The following is a 19,424-nucleotide window of genomic DNA, read 5'->3' as shown; positions in this document are numbered from 1 at the left end:
GTACTGTGGTATCTTTTTCTTCTAGTCATCACTGGTATGACATCATCACTATCCGTGTTTGTTTTGTTTTTCTGATGACACTTTAAGTCTTTAACACCATGGAGGAGAACATGTGTCAGACTTAAAGCTGTGTCTCTGTATCTCAAACATAAAAACTGTCTATTTAGGATAATGTTGTTGAGATATAATAATCTTTTCTCAGTATTGTCACCATAGAGGGCAGTGGTTTTCCTAGAGAAGTATAGCAAAGTACCTCTCAGCATTTTCTACACTCCATCTACCCACTCCCCTGCCCCTGCCTCACCTCTTGAGGGTGCAGCTGTTTGAACTGTCAGAAATAGAGCACTCGAAAGATGCACACCAAAATGATGGCTTTGTCTTAGAAATGAGATTACAGGTTATTTATTTTGGTCATGTGTATTTTCAGAATGAACATGTATTAATTGTATAATGAAAAAATAATTCACAAAAAAAAAAACCAAAAATATTCTCTTGGGAGTAGTGGAATAATATGAATTGGTACACTAACACACATATTCATAAGCATTGAAATTTAAACTATCTTTTGAGGTATCTATGTTTGTTTTTATGAAGGTTTTCTTATGAACTTTATGTCATTCTTCTGATAACAAAATTTATTTCTGTGATTTTAAAATGGTCATAAAATCACAGTGATGATCCAAATTTATTTCTCCCTGAATTAATGAGGAAACTAAGCTTGTCTAAGAAGTTATTCAATGCCTCACATCTTAGTGGTAATGAAACCATGATTAGAAGCCAGATCCCCTAACTCCCAGGCCATTGCTCTTTTATGCCACACCAACTGCCAAGTGAAAATAAATTTTCTCTGGAAATTCAGCCTGTTTTCCTCCCATTTTTATGCATGGATTCTCCTAACCTACCTGACCTTTGTTCTCTACAGAATTCTCCTTCTGAAGCACAGAATTTAGATGAGAATACAACTGAGGGATGGGAAAATCGGATAAGACTATGGACTGATCAGTATGAAGAAGCTTTCACTAATCAGTACAGTGCAGATGTACAGAACGCCCTTGAACAACATCTACATTCTAGCAAGGAATTTGTGGGCAAACCTGCTATTTTAGACACTATTAATAAGACTGAATTGGCCTGTAATAATACAGTTATTGGTTCCCAAATGCAGGTAAGGATCAAAGGGTAAAAGACTCCTATACGTAGTTGAGACCCTTAGGAAGAGGGTGTATAATGGGATTATCATTTCTTTCAAATGTATGAGCCCCTTAGAATAACAAATTAGCCAGCTGTTGAGCATCTTTAACCAAAAGCAAGTTGTAGTGATTAGAAACTGTCTGGATACCTATTTTTTTAAAGTATTAATTAAAAATAGACAAATACGAATAGGAAAGTTTTATGCATCCTCAGTATGAATTTTTAAGATTGATAGAAAGTTAAGCTTGTTCTTCCTCATTCTTGAATTAGATATAGAGCCACTAAAATCTTAATCATACCTTTTTCTATGATCTCTCTTGTGTTTTGTGAGGGACCAGGTGACCGGTTCATTAGATAGAGCCTGCTTCCTAGAAGCTTTTATCATTAAAAAATTTGTGATTATTAAAAAATAAAAACTGATTTTTGAGCTAAATAGCATACAAATAAAATCTAAAAATATTGGTGCCTTTTCCTCAGGAAATACTTTAGGTGTTTGCTGTGCTGCTGTTGCTATTGTCTAATGTTAATCCTCTGGTTTTATGCAGCTACAGTTGGGAAGAGTCACTCGTGTTCAAAAACACCGGAAGATCCTTAGAGCTGCAAGAGACTTGGCTCTGGACACTCTTATAATAGAGTATCGAGGGAAAGTCATGTTGCGACAGCAATTTGAGGTCAATGGGCATTTCTTCAAAAAGTAAGAACATCATTCACTGAGCAGTGAGGGCTAAAGTGGGCCTGGCAGAGCAGTATGGCTTTTAAAAAGATCCTTGTTGATAGGATGCTCTTGAGGAAAAGATTAGAGCTCAGATAAGCTCACACCTGTCTGCTATTTGTAGAAAAGTATAAATAAATCTGCAAATTATTTAATATATAAAGTGGTAATGACTCCTTTCCAAGCCAAGCATTCCTTGCTTTGTGCTTGTTCTTTAATAAGAAGCAGACAAACATGTGATGTTTGTCAAGTTTAGGCATTGCAAAGGACTGCTGCTTCTTCTGTCAGCATATGCTTCATATTTGAGGTGAAGTCATGGGGTGGCCCTTTTATTTGTGTTGAGAATTACAGGAATTTCAATTATATCCCTTAGACCATACCCCTTTGTGCTCTTCTACTCAAAATTCAATGGTGTAGAGATGTGTGTGGATGCACGTACTTTCGGTAATGATGCTCGGTTCATCAGAAGATCGTGTACACCAAATGCAGAGGTAAGATTTCTGTAGCAACTTCTCTTTGAATGGAACCACCAAAGGACAAGTCTACTGAAGAGGCAGTCTGAAAACTTCACCCAGATTAATTCAAGGTCTGTAGATAATGATTATAATCTTTTATCATAAGAGACAAAAAAAAATAACAGTGCTTTTATTCTGACACGATGAGAGCAAGGAATGGATTTTCTTTCAGAAGGAAGAAATGGGAAAAAACAAATTTTGCATTTGCTAGAGAGAGAGCTAGACTGGATAAGAAGTCATTTAGGTTATATTAAAGAAATTACTATATGATAGAAGATGTCCATTAGGCACAAACTAAGCTGTTTGGTGCACTTTTTTTAGATTTTAGATGATAGTATTGTAAGAGAAATTCTAGACATTTCTAGAATTCATTACTCAGTGCATAATCAGTGCAGCTACATCAAATGCTGCAAGAAAATCCCCAGAGCTTTCTCTGACAGGCTAAGGAATTTTAATTCTCTGATGCAACGGAAAACAGCTTTAAGATGTAGAGCAGAGCAGAGATCTTATCCCAATTTCTAGCATCTCAAGGTTTCTCCATTTATTTCAAGAAGTATTATAAATTTTCAAATAATTACTGTGTGATAGTTTCATGTCAAATGATGGAGTTACATAATAGACTCCTGTAACTCTTAAGTGAAGAGAAACTAATTTGGCAAAGGGATTTTTCTGTCTTATGGAGAGTTCCTGGTCTTTATGGTAAGTCATCAACCATAAGCCATGTTCACACAGGTGCGACACATGATTGCAGATGGGATGATTCACCTATGTATCTATGCAGTGTCTGCCATCACCAAGGATGCTGAGGTCACCATAGCGTTTGATTATGAGTACAGTAACTGGTAAGACCTACAAAACCTTTCATACGTGAATGGCTTTGTCTTACATATTGAGCTTTTTTGTTGCTCTACTTTTGTTCCTTGTCATTTCCCCTTTTTCTAAACCTAATCTTTTCATAAATAATGTAGTTTTTGTTTAGAAATTGTGTAGGGAAAGACAGAGTTGGGGCAGTTTTTTTCTAGAGATACATACACATAATATGTCATTGCTCACCAGTCTCCTAACCAGAGTTGTTTTGTTTTTATATCTTTATAGCAAGAATAGTAAAAATGGTAGGTATGAAACACTCCTAGAAATTGCAGTAGCATCTGTTGTTATGCACACAGCACTTGTTCCAGGGTCCATATAGAATGAAAGTTTTTAAATTTGCCCCATCCATTCGAACCATGTAATCTATCTGAATGTGACAAGGCAGAAAAATAGAGATGGCAAGTCATAGATAAATATGTGATGGATTTTGTAAAATAGATGCTTTTTTCTCCCTTGGTCCTTTTAGGCCAGAAAGATCATATGGTAAATGATGTTTAGGACAGGTATAAGAAGAAAAGTTACTAGGAATAAGTAGGGAATCACTAGATAAAAAATGAGGACATGGTAAAAGTAGATGCAAGGGAAGTATTGCCTTTTCTGCCTCTATTATTGATTCACTGCCCACTAAGTAGCATAAAGACATTCAGGAGAACAGAACTTAGTGAAATTTTCTTTCTTTTCCACTGACCATATGTAGGGAAAGAATTAGGGTTACATGGCAAAACACTGGATATTGAAAAGTATTCATAGGACTCTAATGTGTCTATTTAACTTATTTAAAGATAATACAAGGGGAAATTACTATTTCTCCAAGAGAATCAATGGACTGTATGACTAATTTTGCAAGGGTACTGAGACAGGCACTTTCGGTTGTTTCTTTGGAGCAGTAATTATAAAGTGGACTGTGCATGTCACAAGGGGAACCGGAATTGCCCTATACAGAAAAGGAATCCCAATGCCGCAGAACCACCACTCCCACCTCCTCCAAGCTTACCCACCATCGGAGCAGAGACAAGACGTAGAAAAGCTCGACGGAAAGAGTTAGAGATGGAGCAGCAGAATGAGGCTCCAGAAGAGGATAACAATCAGCAACCAGAACAAGTTCCTGAGAAAGCAACTGTGTCCAGTGACCATGAGGTAGGTAATCTTCCCCTGGTCAGAGAATGTTGCTGTGGTATTGATTCTCTGCAAATAAAGAGGATCCCTGGTTGCCACATGTTGTTCTATGTAGGGAGTTTACAACAATATCTAAAGACCTTCATGTCAAGGTGGGTGTGGCAATAATCGAGAACATCCTTTCAGCTGCTTTCCACATTTCAGTTCAGAGTGTGGTACTTATCATGTGTATTTACCATGTAGTCTCATGAATAACACCATAAAGCATTAGAAATTGTTTCTAGAGAGTTTTAGCTGCCAAAGATTGTTTATTCTTAGAGCTTAAGAGTACAGCTGAATATCACCTCTGTTCTAAAGGAAATAGACAATCCAGAGGAAAAAGAAGAAGAGAAAGAAGAGGTTGCAGATGACCAGGAGAACCCAGCTCATAGCAGAAGGGTAGGTACCTTCTAACATCCTTTCATTCCTGCTACTTATTACGGCTTGTGAACCCCTTGTATTCTTTGTATCATCTCATTCTTTAACAAGATAGTATACTATCATCTGCACATGATGGTTTGGGTTTTTTTTTTATAAAGGAGATTTCATTATGATTTATTTATTTTTATATCTCTCTCACACACACAGTAGGCTAGTGACTATCATCTAATGATGGTCTTAAGAGATTTCTTACTAACAGTCTAGTTTCCAAAGGACTGCCTGATTAGAACAGAACACATTCATGTTGGGGCTTCTTGTTCCAGAATTGTATTGAGTTTTGATGTAAAAATAAATCTTTTGATCACAGGGATTCAAAAATTCAGCTCTTTCCCTGAAGCCAGCCATATTTAATTCTAGTCTTGAGAAGCAAAAGAAAATCTACTTTGTTATTTTTGAATTCTGAAAGTCAAGAGAAAAATAGGTTTTGATGGCTGTTTTTCTTTTATTTTAAAGTTTCAAAGTAACTGGCCATTTTGATAAGTTTATTTTTTTTTAATTTTTATTTATTTATGATAGTCACACACAGAGAGAGAGAGAGAGAGAGAGAGGCAGAGACACAGGCAGAGGGAGAAGCAGGCTCCATGCACCGGGAGCCCGACGTGGGATTCGATCCCGGGTCTCCAGGATCGCGCCCTGGGCCGAAGGCAGGCGCTAAACCGCTGCGCCACCCAGGGATCCCCATTTTGATAAGTTTAGATTGACCTTTCCTTTTTCTACAACTCTGCAACATTAAAAAAAAAAAAAAATGTTTAGGGGCACCTGGGCTCAATCAGTTAAGCATCTGACTCTTGGTTTTGGCTCATGTCATGGCCTCAGGATCCAGAGATTGAGCCCTCATTGGGCTCTGCACTCCGTAGAAAGTCTGCTTGGGATTCTCTCCTCTCCCTCTGGTCCTCCAAGCTTGCGCGAGCACATGCATACTCACTCTCTCAAAAAAATAAATCTTTTTTGAAAAACAATGTTTTATTTTTAGTTCTTTCTTCTGTTTTCTAAGATGTGTGTCATTTTACCAGCAAATGTCTTTAAATGTCTATGAATTTCCGTTAATAACATTTCTGAAAAAATATCCCCACCTCTTATTGAGGCTTCCTTCTATGCTAATGCTGTTTCTTTCTAGACCCGGGAAGATAGAAAGGTTGAAGCCATCATGCATGCTTTTGAAAACTTAGAGAAAAGAAAGAAGCGGCGGGATCAGCCATTGGAACAAAGCAGCTCTGACATAGAGATTACTACCACCACCTCAGAGGCCCCCGTGGGAGAAGAGGCAAAAACTGAAGCCCCTGAATCTGAAGTTAGCAACCCTGCTTCAAACATGGCCATCCCAAGCACTCCACAGAGTGTTGGTGTAAACACCCGGAGGTCTTCTCAAGCGGGGGTAAGAGATGGGAAGACTTCAGGCCTCAGACATCCTTCCTTTTACTAATGACAGTTATCTGTCTTTTGAAATAGTAAAAATCTGCATTTTCAGCTTCACCTTATATTGCAATAAATAAGGCCATTTTCATCAGCTGATATGTGGGATTCAGGGAGACAGAATTTGAATGACTAGACACTTTCAGACTAGAATGTAACTTCTTACTGTTTGTGGTGAGTTCATAAAAATCATTTCCTTTCTCTTTTGGCTCTTCTATGTAGCACAGTCAGGCGCCTGACCTTTCATAGGATTCTTGGTATCAATTCCTCTTTTCTTTCCCTACCTTGACCATGAATTCTAAGCTTTAAGCACAACCTCAGTACCTGGGAAAGGAACAAAGCAAAGAATTACCTTCCCTGCTTAAGAACCTTAAAATTAGGTAGCTACCTTCAGCTGACTTTGAACCTATATAGGCATCTACTTACAGGCTCTTTGGCTGATTTGTGTAAATTTTTTTAAGGATTACATTTGAGATTAGTATTTCTAAATACTAAATATTCAGAATGCTCAAAGTGAGTAGGAGACTGGATAGAATGTTTGCTGATAAGAAATTTCTGGTAAGCATTCCACTGTGCTGTTACAGGATATTGCTGCAGAAAAACCAGTCCCCAAGCCACCTCCAGCGAAGCCTTCTAGGCCCCGACCGAAGAGTCGAATTTCTCGGTACCGGACCAGTTCAGCCCAAAGACTAAAGCGTCAGAAGCAGGCCATTGCACAACAGGCAGAACTGTCACAAGCTGCCTTGGAAGAGGGAGGAAATAATAGCTCTGTAACTCCTACTGAAGCTGGAAATATAGACAGTTCAGGAGAAAACAGGCAATTAATGGGGTCTGACCCAACTGTGTTATCAGTTACTGGATCCCATGTCAACCGCGCTGCACCTAAATACCCCAAAACCAAAAAGGTAAGTCATAAATACATCTTCATGAGTCTAGTCTGGCAAGGGCTTAGTATGGTGAGAGGACCTGTAATCTCCAGAAAAAAAAACAAATCACCTAAGTATTATTAGATTGAAAAGTTGTAGATAAAAAGCTTTGAGGCAGCAAGCTGAAACCATCCTACTACCTTTCTTTTGTTTCCTTAACTGTTTGAGCTTAAACTGCTGATAGCTGGAATAGTTCCTCCCTTAATGATTATGGAGAGGGTGAAGGAAGATATCCTTGCATTCTGAATGCCCAGTTTACTCTCTGCAGCTGCTGTGTCTACCCTTGTCCTAGTTTCTAGCTAAGGTTTGTCTTTGTGAGCTACACTGCTGCCTCTGGCTTTAACATCCAGCACCAACTAACGATCTTTTTTCTACCTTAGTATCTAGTTACAGAATGGTTGAATGACAAAGCAGAGAAGCAAGAATGCCCTGTTGAGTGCCCTTTACGTATCACCACGGACCCAACTGTACTGGCAACTACCCTGAACATGTTACCCGGTCTTATCCATTCCCCATTAATTTGCACCACCCCCAAACACTACATTCGCTTTGGCTCACCCTTTATCCCTGAGAGACGTCGAAGGCCCCTTCTGCCTGATGGCACCTTCAGCTCCTGTAAAAAGGTATGTCTATGTTTATGTGGGGTTGTTTTTGTTTTTTTAACCTAGGATGCCTATAATTGTGATATATCTAACATTTTCTAGACAGCCTTTCTCTGCCCATCTGAATTTATAACGAGTTCTTCAGCCATGAATAGTGATGCATCAAGAGTCAGTAGGATTAAAGTGGGATATATGCTGCATTTTTGGTGCTCACTTTGTGAGAATTCACTGTTGTCTTTTCCAAGAGCCCTTGAAGTTACTGAGTTGAGAGCACACAGCAGTTGATGACTGGGTAGGGAGGGATGCTTTGCATGTGCTCTTGTGGTATTGGCTAATATGTCCATTTGTGATTACTGTGTGAGTTTGGGCCCCAGGTACTCTAGAGCACTATATCGCATAAGTAAAAAATGATCAAATTGTGATTTGAATGAATTTAATTACTATTATCATTTGAATGAGAATAGAGGAAAAGTCCTATTATAATTGACATATTTCCTGTTCCTTGATCAAATAACAAGTTGGATTGTTTATTCCCTAGTAAATACAGAACCTACTATAAAGTTCTCTCTCTCTCTCTCTCTCTCTCTCTCTCTCTCTCTCTCTCTCTTTTTCCCTCTCTATCCCCCTCCCCCCACTGTTTCTCTAGTTACATACTGTTTTGGATCTAGTGGCAGTAGTGTTTGATGGTTGTTTTTGGAATGCTCTTTCTGAATTCCCAGAAGCCCTGAATATTTTCCAAACGTGTCTCTTGGGAATAGATCACTTCCCTCAGACCTATAATGTCATTTTTGTGTTTCTAGAAGTTTAGGACACCCTTTCATATGGTCTTCCTTTGAGGTAGAGTCTGTTCCCTGGAACATCCTTTTCTCTTATCCTCAGATCTGGATTCAGGCTGCCTTCCTCAGTGTCTGCCATTGCCCTCCTCCACTGGCATCACGTACATGAGGATGCTGCATATAGATTATTTGATGTGATGAAGTCTCCAACTCCAGGCAGGTCTTCCCTGACTCCTCCAAACTTAAAGCTTTTCTCTTTCCCCAAAGAGCAGAAATTATTTCTTGGGGGTGGGGGGGCATGAAAGATGAGATAAAGTGGTGTGGGATATGGAGGGGAGGAGGGCAGCAGGGTTCTATGCACAAAGGAAGGGCACTACCACTGAATGGGTAGTATACACTGAAGAAAGTCTTCCTGATTGCACATCTTACCTAAGTATTTGAGTCACTTAATGGTTTATTTGGGGGAAATTCCCAAGTAGAGTAACCCCTAAGGAGAAATTTGACCATGAGATCTTTGCCAAAAGAGAGGCTTTGAGTATAACACAATCACATGAATAACTTCCAGGTGTCAAGAATAAAAACAATGACATCTTTCTTAAGAAAAAAATAAGACTAGAAATTTACCTAAGTGATAAAGGAGGGTTGGTTCTCTGGGGATAAATTTTTACAGTAAATCACTTATCTTGGATCTCAGATCATCTGAGAAGGAAAAAAAAAAAAAGTTGTTGCATTTTTAGGAGCATTATGATTAACCTTATTCTGTAGTAATTGGAGAATTGTGTTAACTCTGATACAGCATCCAAAACTAATCTTCCTATTACATTTAGCTCAGTCCCTCAAGAGTAACAGCTCAAAATCTTAACTACATTTTTAGAGTGCTCTTGAACAATTAGAAAATGTACAGGTACGGTCTTTAGTTTGGAGGAGCAAGTCAGGTGATGACTTAATATATAAATATATGAGAGAAGCTTTTTCCCTTTTTTTCCTGTCTTTGGCTGGACATAATACTAGACTTCTAAGGATGTTAACTATTGAACCATCTTATCAAGTCAGACAGTAGGGTCTCCTTATTTTGGTCCTTTGGGGTTAGACAATTTAGTACAGATAAATAATAAAGTCTGAAGTGTAGGTGGTATGGACTAGCCCCTTGAAATGCTGCCTTAATCATCCTGATGCTAGGTTATAATCTTCCTATATCTGGATTTTCCAACTAGCAGAGTCCTGTAAAAACCAAAAACATGTAGGAATATGATTTTGAATCCGATAGAAAAATCCATTTCTCAGAACTCCTTTTACCTGCATGGGTTAGGACTTGTATCTATAGCTCATCTCTGTATCTCCATTGGCAACCGATAAAAATCCCGTGTTATATTCTCCAAATGTGTCTGACCATCCTTAGTCTTGTTTTCTGCATGCTCTGCTCAGGCACTTTTATCTATGTATGTCATATGAGTCTTTGGGAAGAGGTCAGGCTATGTATACTAATTATCTAGCAGAATTATCTTACTTAAATTGGGTCTTAAATTTTTTTAAGTTTAGATCTGAATTAAGTCAGCTTTTATATTTGCTGTTCATATCCAAATTATATTTCAAAATAAGAATTTTACTTTTTATAGTGCAAAATTAATGAAATTAGGTCTTTTATCTAGGAATTGAACTCTTGCTTTATTCTAGATAGAAATAGAAAAGAGTTATTTTTAAATTGGTTAGAATAGACACTTAGATCCTAGTGTAGGACCAAAGAAGATCTGCATTATTCAACAAAATTGTAATAGTGTTCTAAAAACTTCTCAGAGAACTGAGTGTAAGTTAGATGAGAAAAACCACCCTCTGAACAGTGTGTATTGCTGATAGGCATACTGTTTCTTAACTGATTAAAGGATTAAAAATCTCACAAATTAAAAATCATGTTAAGTTCTATGTTGTATATTTGCATCCAGATTCTTAAAGAATGTTTTACAGAACATTTTTGATGTTCCTGGAGTTTCTAAATTATATTGAATCATGGTTCTTAAAAAGTGCAAGCATATCTTATATCGGTCTTCACTTATTTTAAAATGAAAGCATTGATTTCATGAGTAACCAGTAAGCCTTTTAGTAGTGTCCTTCCTTGTTCTCTCTGAATCTTCTCTAAACTTACACTTTGTAGGTATAATACACATGGGGTGTGGGGGATTTGGTGTTCTAGATTTCTTAGAAAACCATCCTTACTGAAAATGAAACACTTTGCTTTGCATTAGTATACTATTATATATACTGGGGTGGAGGGAGTGGTTATATAATCTATGTATCTCCATACATAGCATTGAAATTCATTTGAACAGGTCCTCACTGAATATGTGTGCCTACTAATATACTACAAACTTTCTTCACAGGCATTCTCATTTAGCCTTCATGACAATAACCTTGTGAGGTTGGGTTATTGGCCTTGATTTATAGATCCAGAAACACCCAGATGGGTTACCGCGAGGTAGGCAGCTAATAAGAGGCACAGCTCAGTTTCAGTCCAGATCTTTGGACTCCAAAACTCAAATTACTTCCTTGCTCCTTCCCCATAGTAATGAGACTCATCAAAACATTTCTCTCACATATCTCTGAGCTTCTAAGAAACTCTTCTAAGAGTTTTGGAGAAGGAAGAAGTGTTCTTTTGAACTAGTAACTATGGCTAGAACTGAGGTGCTAAGGGTATCCAAAATTAATTTGTTATTATGGAACTTGTTAGTTACAAACAAACGTTCAAGTTCTTTTTTTATCCGCTCTAAAATATTGCATAGACATACAGAAAGGTCAGGAGGAATGGGTTTGATCATATTTGCTTTGTTTAACCTTACAGCTAACCATACCAGCAACTTACTCCTTAGGATGCCCCTGTCCTGGTTTTATTTTCCTTTTTTGTAGTCATCAGATCCAGGATGTAAATTCTTTTATGGGTGCATCTACTTGACACTGGAAATTTAAGAAATTATCTTATCTTGGAGGAAAGCACAGTGTGACCCCAAGTGAGTTCTATCATCTGCTCTGAAAAGAAAAACTTGTATTAAAGGTATCTGTAACAGGATTTTTCACTCATTTTGTCCTCCTGGTCCTAATTTTCCCCACCTATATACAATGAGTGCTTTGGACAAGGTGACTTCTAAGGTCTCTTTTACGTTGAAAGGTACTGTGGTTCTGACAGTTCATCTTGATGTCAGTATTCTATGTATAAGTGAGTTCATTCTTGGTCTTGTTTGGCTTTTCAGAGACCTAGTCATATCATAAAATGTTGATACAATTCAACCAACTATTGAGATCTCTTTTATACGTTTATTCATTCTTACTGCATCGTGTTTACACTTTTATATTTGGTTTCATTTGGTAGACCACAAAGCCATTTATTTACATGATCTAAACTTTTTCTTGGTGAAATTTTCCTCACATTTTTTCCTGAGTTTCTAAGAGGGTAAATCTATTTGCTCTCTTTGGTGAAGAGAATATTTACTTACCTGTAATACTTGTTCTCTAAAGGTGTAAAATTATAGTCACCTTTGCTCTTCCTATTTGGGGGAGGGTCTGATTTAGAAATTGATGTTTATCAAAATTCGATCTGTCTTATGTCAGGGCAGGAGAGCCACAGAGTGGTGAGCAACCTACAACTGTGTATCTTAAGAGAACACAATTACAGGTAAGAAATTTTCTCTGTTCCTCAGGATGAATAATCTTATTCATCTTTGCAGGCTCGCTTTCTGACTTAAATTTATATCTCATCATTTTAGATTCTAGAATTCATTACAAAAAATGTGACTAATTAGAGAGTTCTTTCTGACTTTTTCCCCTTTTTGATTTCTGCAGAAGTTCATTTATTCGGGTGATTTGCATTATTCTCACCCAATTTAACCAAAGTATTTAATAGGGAGAAAAAACTCATAGGTTATTCCATCTGAGAGTAGACCTTTTGGAAGTATCTTGTTCCTGTACTGAAGAGCTGTTTATTCTCATCCAGAGTCTTCCTGTGAATCTTTTCTATTACCTCCTCCAATGTCTCCAGCACAGGGCAGATGGCTCTTAAGAGATCTTTTATCTTCCTTTTAGGCACTTATTTTATGTACTAGTTTTATCCTATATGATCAGAGTCTCTCTCTCAAATGAAAGCTAAGATTCCTTAATCTCTTTCCCTTTACCCCATTCTAAGCAATATGAAAAGTTGAATAGTATTCTTTTTTTTATTGATTTCAATTTTTGGATGGGATCTCATTATGTATAATCCAGATTTTCTCAATTTTGCCCCGTAGAAGGAATTGATGGGGCAATATTCTAATATGCTGAAACGCAAGACAAAAAAAATACTTGACTGTGGAACTGAATGAGTGTGTTGCAGTGCATCTCTCACCAGTTGATATGTAATGATCTGATTAATGTATTTTAAAATGACTTTACTAAATAGTTTTAAATGATTATTGATAATTCCCTGGTTCTTTTACCGTTGTAGCGCTGGATAAAGCAAGCCTTGGAAGAAGGGATGACTCAAACATCATCTGTACCCCAAGAGACTAGAACTCAGCACCTATACCAAAGTAATGAGAATAGTAACTCTTCTAATATCTGCAAAGATAATGCAGGTACGTATCTCAAATCTTCCTGAATCTGTAAACAGTGATTATTTCCGGTCCACATAAAAAAATTCAGTTTGAGTACTTGAACAGTCTGACACCCCCCAAAAAGAACATTATTATCTAAATAGATACTTTACATCTGTCTTTACAGAGGAAGAGAGAGATCTCAAGTCAGGGAACAGTTTTCCCACACTGACAAAGAAAGAACTAGATAGTGTACAGATAGAGTCCCACGTCAAGTTCCCTGCATGGAGCCTGCTTCTCCCTCTGCCTGTGTCTCTGCCTCTCTCTCTCTCTCTCTCTCTCTCTCTCTCTCTGTGTGTGTGTGTCTCTATGAATGAATAAATAAAATCTTAAAAAAAAGCGGGGGGAATAAACAAGAAAGATACGGGGCTCTGTTGAAGGAACAATAAAAATTACATATGATTTAGCTGGGTGGGGCTTAGTTGAAGGGGCAGCGGTGAATGAAGTAAATGAGAAATCCTTGGGATGTTCTTGTTTTCAAAAAGTCTTGCACAATTAGTGTAAAATTTTCTAGAAAACATGGCTTTGAATCCAATATAAAGTCCTCGTGAGTTTTTAAATTAGAAGGTTCTAAAAATTCATCTGGTCCATTGGTTTTCACAGTAACTTTTACAGGATAATTTTAGTTGAATTGCAATTGAGAGCACTGGTGCATAAACTTGTGATGCTAACTTATTTTGGTGACAGTCTTTTTACCAAAGTTTTTCCTGCCAATTTCAGCTTAATTGAAAAGTTCTCTGTGATTCTCATAAGTTTATCTCTAAACCAATTTTGTGAATATTATGTAATAAAAAATAAATTAGATGCTAAAGGTCATGTAAGATTACATCTAACGTGACATAATAGTTCATATTTTCATAAAAACTACTGTTTCTATTCGTTGACTTGCTGAGTAAATATTCACTTAAATAGATTTATACTAGTAACATCTGCTTTTTGTTAAAATTCTGTATAATATTATATGTGAAAAAAGTAAGCTACTAAAAATAGGGTTTTTTTCAAATTATTAGTTTCGTTAATTCTTCTATCTCTAGATTGGATTATATTCTAGGTTTTCCCATGTATATCCCCAGGATAATAAAACCCCAGTGTAGAACATACGGAAGATAAATGATACTGTGTTCTTAAAAATATTTTACTTTTCTTCTGCATCAAACATTAGGGAAATTTACTCAAACTAGATTAATACAAAGAAATGCTGTTACCAGATTTCCATCAATGTTACCAATTTATTGGCAGCATTTACAATATAGTGAGAGTATAACTTAAATCTTCTCTCTTGTAGACACACATATACACATTTGAGTGTCTATATTTGAGGTTGGGAAAAGGAGATTGTACAGCAGTTTGTGTCCTGACTAGCAAAGATTCCTAGGCAAAGTGTCTTTGTTACTACATGCCCCTGTTGGAATGGAATTAGGACTGTTAGTCATCACCCTTTCTTGAATTTTTGCTCTCATCTCTAGCAGTGAGAAACATTCAAAGGACACACCTTGCCCTTAAGGAACAACATAATCAAAAGGAAAATATTTAATTAAAGCTAAGTGTAGTAGTCATATAAATGAGCTAGAATATTGCTGCAAGTTAGTGTAAATCCTGGAGGGATTAATTTTTTTGTCAGTTTAGTTAATGTTTTTTTTTTTATCTTTTATTTTTTCAAAAAGACTAAGGAGGTGTTAAGAAAGGGAAGTGGGGGTGCCTGGTGGCTCATTTGGTTAAGTGCCTGACTTTTGATTTCAGCTCAGGTCACAATCTCAGGGCTGTGGAACGAAGCCCCATGTCAGGCTCTGTGCTGGATGTGGAACCTGCTTAAGATTCTCTTTCTCTCTCTCTTCCCCTCTGCTTCTACCACCACCACCGTCACCACCACCACTACTCTCCCCTGGCTCTGGAGGAGAAAAAAAAAAAGAAAGGGAAGTGGATTGGTAGAGTAGAAAGAATCCAACTGACCTGAATTTGAAGACCCTACCCTGGGCAGCCCAGGTGGCTCAGTGGTTTAGTACTGCCTTCAGCCCAGGGCATGGTCCCGAAGACCCAGGATCGAGTCCCATGTCGGGCTCCCTGCATGGAGCCTGCTTCTCCCTCCACCTGTGTCTCTTCCTCTGTTTCTCTCTGTGTGTCTCTTGTGAATAAATAAATAAATAAATAAATAAATAAATAAATAAATAAATAGATAGATAGATAGATAAATAGATAGATAAATAGATAGATAGATAAATAAATAAATAAATAAATAAATAAATAAATAAATAAATAAATAAATATTAAGAAAAAAGAAGACCCTACCCTTTACTAGGTACATGATGTTGGGCAAGTTACTAAGCATCTCTGAGCCTCCTTGGTAAAATGGAAATAGTATTACCTGCTTTATAGAGCTTACATGAGTTTAGTAACGTTAATGTATGTGAAGTGCTTAGTGTGCTTAGTGTGTTATTGAACCCACAATAAGAATTATTACTAACATTATTCTACATAAAATATACTTTTTGTCAAGCATTTATGAAATATTTACAGAAATTAGTCAGATACTAGGATACATTAAAGATTATAAGTTCCTAAAATCTAAAGTTATATAGAAATAAAAAATAAAATAATAAAATAAATAAAATAAATAAAAAATCACACTTGAAGAAGAGGGCATAATGTTCATTGTTTGTAAATGGTATGGATTTAGACTAATAAGAAAAGTCTAATCAGCTGAAAAACTTGGTAAGAGTTCAGTAAAACCACTGGATAGAAGGTACATATGCAAAGATTAATAAATAGCATTTATGTACTAAGAAAATGAATGAAGAAAATTTTTTCATTCCCAAACTTAACAAAACTAAATAACTGCTTAGGAATAACCATAGTGGGAAATGTGCAGTAAACCATTGCTGAGAAATATATTTAAAGACTTGAGGAAGTGAATATAAAGGCTATATTCCTTAATGGAAATTATAATTAATATCTCCTCCCTCCAATCTTCCCACAGCTCTGTACCTCCCTCCTAATGCCATTATCCCACCCCCCATGGGGTGAAAACCAGCTTGTTTTAAAATTTGATTAAATAAAGTTTATCTAAATAAAATAAAAAGACAAAGAGGTGCCTTCCCTAGAGGTACAAAACTAGTTTCTAGGAGCACCTGGGTAGCCCAGTCGAGTAAGTGTCCAGACTCTTAATTTTATCTCAGGTCATGATCTCAGGGTGGTAAGATCAAACCTTGCCTAGGGCTCCATGTTGGCCTTGGAGCCTGCTTAAGATTCCCATTCACTTGCTAGCTCTCTTTCTCAAAAAAACAAAACAAAACTAGTTTTTAATATGAAGCTGGAAGCTAGTTATTAAATTAGTCCTTTACTGGTACCTGAATGTGTGCATGAAATAGAATAGCCAGAAACAGGTCTTAAGTGAATAAAATATTTGCTAAATTATTCTGGAATTTTTTACTACTTGGGGCATTGAAAAGAATTAGATCCTTGCCAAAGCAAGTTCTAGACACATTCACGTATTTTTTGTATAAAACAAGCTTGAATAAAGTTTCTGTGACTATATTTCCTCTGAGTTAATAAAGGACAAGTCTATTGAGAGAAAGGATTTGCAGTAAAAATGACTAGAGAGTACTATTTGGCAAGGTTTAATATATGCATTAAAAATGGTAATACTCCACATTGCGTGGCTGGCTCAGTAGAACATGTGACTCTTGATCTCAGTGTCAAGAGGTCCAGCCCCACATTGGGATTAGAGATGACTTAAATAAACTTGAAAAAAATACTACTTAACGTAATAGTTGTTCTATTAGGTTAGGTATCTGTTCTACAGAAATAAATGTAGACTAAAAAGTTTTGTATAAAGTACTAGTTATAGAATTATTAATTGATAACTGAAAATATAGAGAATAAAAAGCTGGATTTCAGGCAGTAAAGGAGTGGTAAAATTTGTGTATTTTCTACGTACTGCACATACTTTTGGTACACATTGCATAATACTGTATACATACATGTATGTATATTTGTAGTATACGTATATAGTATATGCATGTAGCATATACTACACACACAGTATTATTAAAAATTTCACTCTTTATTCATTTTATCAAACTAACCCTCCAAAAACAGCATCTTACTACTTTTAAATTAGATTTCACTGATCTGAATCTTGACTCTGTAAGAACATCAAAAGAAAAGTATATTATGACTAACTGAAATTTCTAGTAGGAATATAAGGATGGCTTAGTATTTCACATAATTAATTTATTAGCAGGCCAAATGGGGTGTATGAATTTAATGATAAATCTAATAAGATGCCTATGATTTTTTAAAAGATTTTATTTAGAGAAAGAGAGAAAGCACAAGCAGAGGGAGGAGAGAGAACCTTAAACAGACTCTCTGCTGCGTGTGGAGCCCTATGCAAGGCTTGAGCCCATGACCCTAAGATCATGACCTGAGTGGAGACCAAAAGTTGAATGCTTAACCCACTGAGCCATGCAGGCGCCCCACTTGTGATTTTTTTTTTTTACATCTATCTGAAAAATGATTGCCAGTTATGCTTCATTGTGAAAATTATATTAGACACCTGGGTGGCTCAGTGATTGGGCACCTGCCTTCAGCCCGGAGTGTGATCCTGGAGTCCTGGATCAAGTCCCACATCTGGCTCCCTGCAGGGAGCCTGCTTCTCTTTCTCTGCCTGTGTCTCTGCCTCTCTCTCTGTGTCTTATGAGTAAATAAATAAAATATTTTTTTAAAATTTACTTACATTAAATCTTAAAATGCATTATTAAATATAGCAAAAGTAAATATACCAAATTATACTTCAATTTTTAAAAATAATAAATTTTAAAAAGGAGTTGTCAGATTATCCCACTATTACATTATTTAACAGTATCTAGAATTATTAGCCAATGTGATTACAAAAAAAAATCTATGAGATAAAAGTACAGGTAAAGAGGATGTATGTATTATCATTGTATATAAATAATATTCTTTATCTACCTAGAAAAGCCAAGTGAGTTAATTAAAACACTGGTGGCTGCGTAAAAAATATATAAATATTTTCTTCCATGTTAAAAATAACACATAGGGTGGCTCAGTTAGTTCAGTATCCAACTCTGTTTCACCTCAGGTCATGATCTCATGGGTTGTGAGTTTGAGCCCTGCTTGGGGACCTCACATCAGCCCAGCTGGGCTGCACTCAATGTGGAATCTGCTTGAGATTCTCTCCCTGTACTTCTCCCCCACTTGCGTTCCTGCTCTCTAATCTTTAAAAAAAGAAAAAAAATGAAGAAGAAGATCAGCACCCCCATAGAAAGCAAGCTAAAGGACATGAGCAGACAGTTCACACAAGAATAAATATAAAGCTGTTGAGCCCACATGCTTTTGATTTAACAATCCTGCATCGAGCAGCCCGGGTGGCTCAGTGGTTCAGCATAAGCCTTCAGCCCAGGGCCTGATCCTGGAGACCCGGGATCGAGTCCCACATTGGGCTCCCTGCATGGAGCCTGCTTCTCCCTCTACCTGTGTCTCTGCCCCTCTCTCTCTCTCTCTCTCTCTCTCTCTCTCTCTGCCTCTCATTAATAAATAAAATCTTTAAAAAAAAATATCCTACATCTAGCCATTTTGTCCTCAAAACTAAACAGTATAGAAATATGTAAGGACAAGGTTATTGGTCACTGAGGCATACTTACAATAACAAGAATTTGCATGCACTTAAGGGTTAATTTTGATGCTATGAATGGCCTACAGCCATGAAAACTGAATTGTAGATTTCTGTTCGTTGATATGGGAAGATTTTTACCACATGTTTGTTTCTGAGTGAAAATGGTAGGTTATGGAGCTCTGTTACTTAGACAAGAGTCAATAAGACCACGTTAAGAAAAAGGTATAGATGAAAATGCACGAGGGTATTGGCAGTGCATTAATTTGTAGGTTTGGTTTCAAATTATGTGTTTATTTAAATATGTGGGTGTTTGTGTAATTTTGTGAATTTGAGTAAAGATGAAAAACGATACAAGACTGGAAAAAAATTGTAAATATGGTGTTATTGATAGAAAAAAGGCAAATGACCACTGGCCCATAAACTTCCATCAGGGCAGATGTCAGATCTGTTTTGTTGAATAGGATACCATAATAACTCAATAAATATGTTTTATATGAATGACCTATGAGTTGGAAGTAGGGAGTTCATGTGTACTTTCTATCTTTTCTGTAGTGAGCTTCATTATTTAGCCAAATTCC

General features: G+C 36.7%; 1 protein-coding gene across 14 annotated transcripts in view; it reads left to right on the top strand.

The window, feature by feature from the left end:
• The window catches only part of SETD5 (SET domain containing 5), an 84,648-nt gene that overhangs the window by 48,304 nt on the left and 16,920 nt on the right, over positions 1-19,424 (top strand). For 9 of the 14 annotated variants that reach the window (XM_055342855.1, XM_055342854.1, XM_055342856.1 and 6 more), the window contains 10 exons: positions 923-1,165; positions 1,737-1,885; positions 2,277-2,394; positions 3,151-3,260; positions 4,173-4,425; positions 4,762-4,842; positions 6,002-6,259; positions 6,882-7,202; positions 7,604-7,846; positions 13,067-13,196. In XM_055342855.1, coding sequence (XP_055198830.1) covers positions 923-1,165; positions 1,737-1,885; positions 2,277-2,394; positions 3,151-3,260; positions 4,173-4,425; positions 4,762-4,842; positions 6,002-6,259; positions 6,882-7,202; positions 7,604-7,846; positions 13,067-13,196 — 1,906 coding nt within the window. The remainder of the gene's footprint in view (positions 1-922; positions 1,166-1,736; positions 1,886-2,276; positions 2,395-3,150; positions 3,261-4,172; positions 4,426-4,761; positions 4,843-6,001; positions 6,260-6,881; positions 7,203-7,603; positions 7,847-13,066; positions 13,197-19,424) is intronic. The other 5 variants (XM_055342863.1, XM_055342861.1, XM_055342853.1 and 2 more) reach the window with 1 other exon arrangement.

The sequence above is a fragment of the Nyctereutes procyonoides genome, unplaced genomic scaffold (assembly GCF_905146905.1).
Source record: "Nyctereutes procyonoides isolate TBG_1078 unplaced genomic scaffold, NYPRO_anot_genome, whole genome shotgun sequence".
In the NCBI taxonomy this organism is placed as follows: domain Eukaryota; kingdom Metazoa; phylum Chordata; class Mammalia; order Carnivora; family Canidae; genus Nyctereutes; species Nyctereutes procyonoides.
The sequence above is the reverse complement of the archived record's forward strand: the minus strand, read 5'-3'. Positions and strand labels throughout refer to the sequence as shown.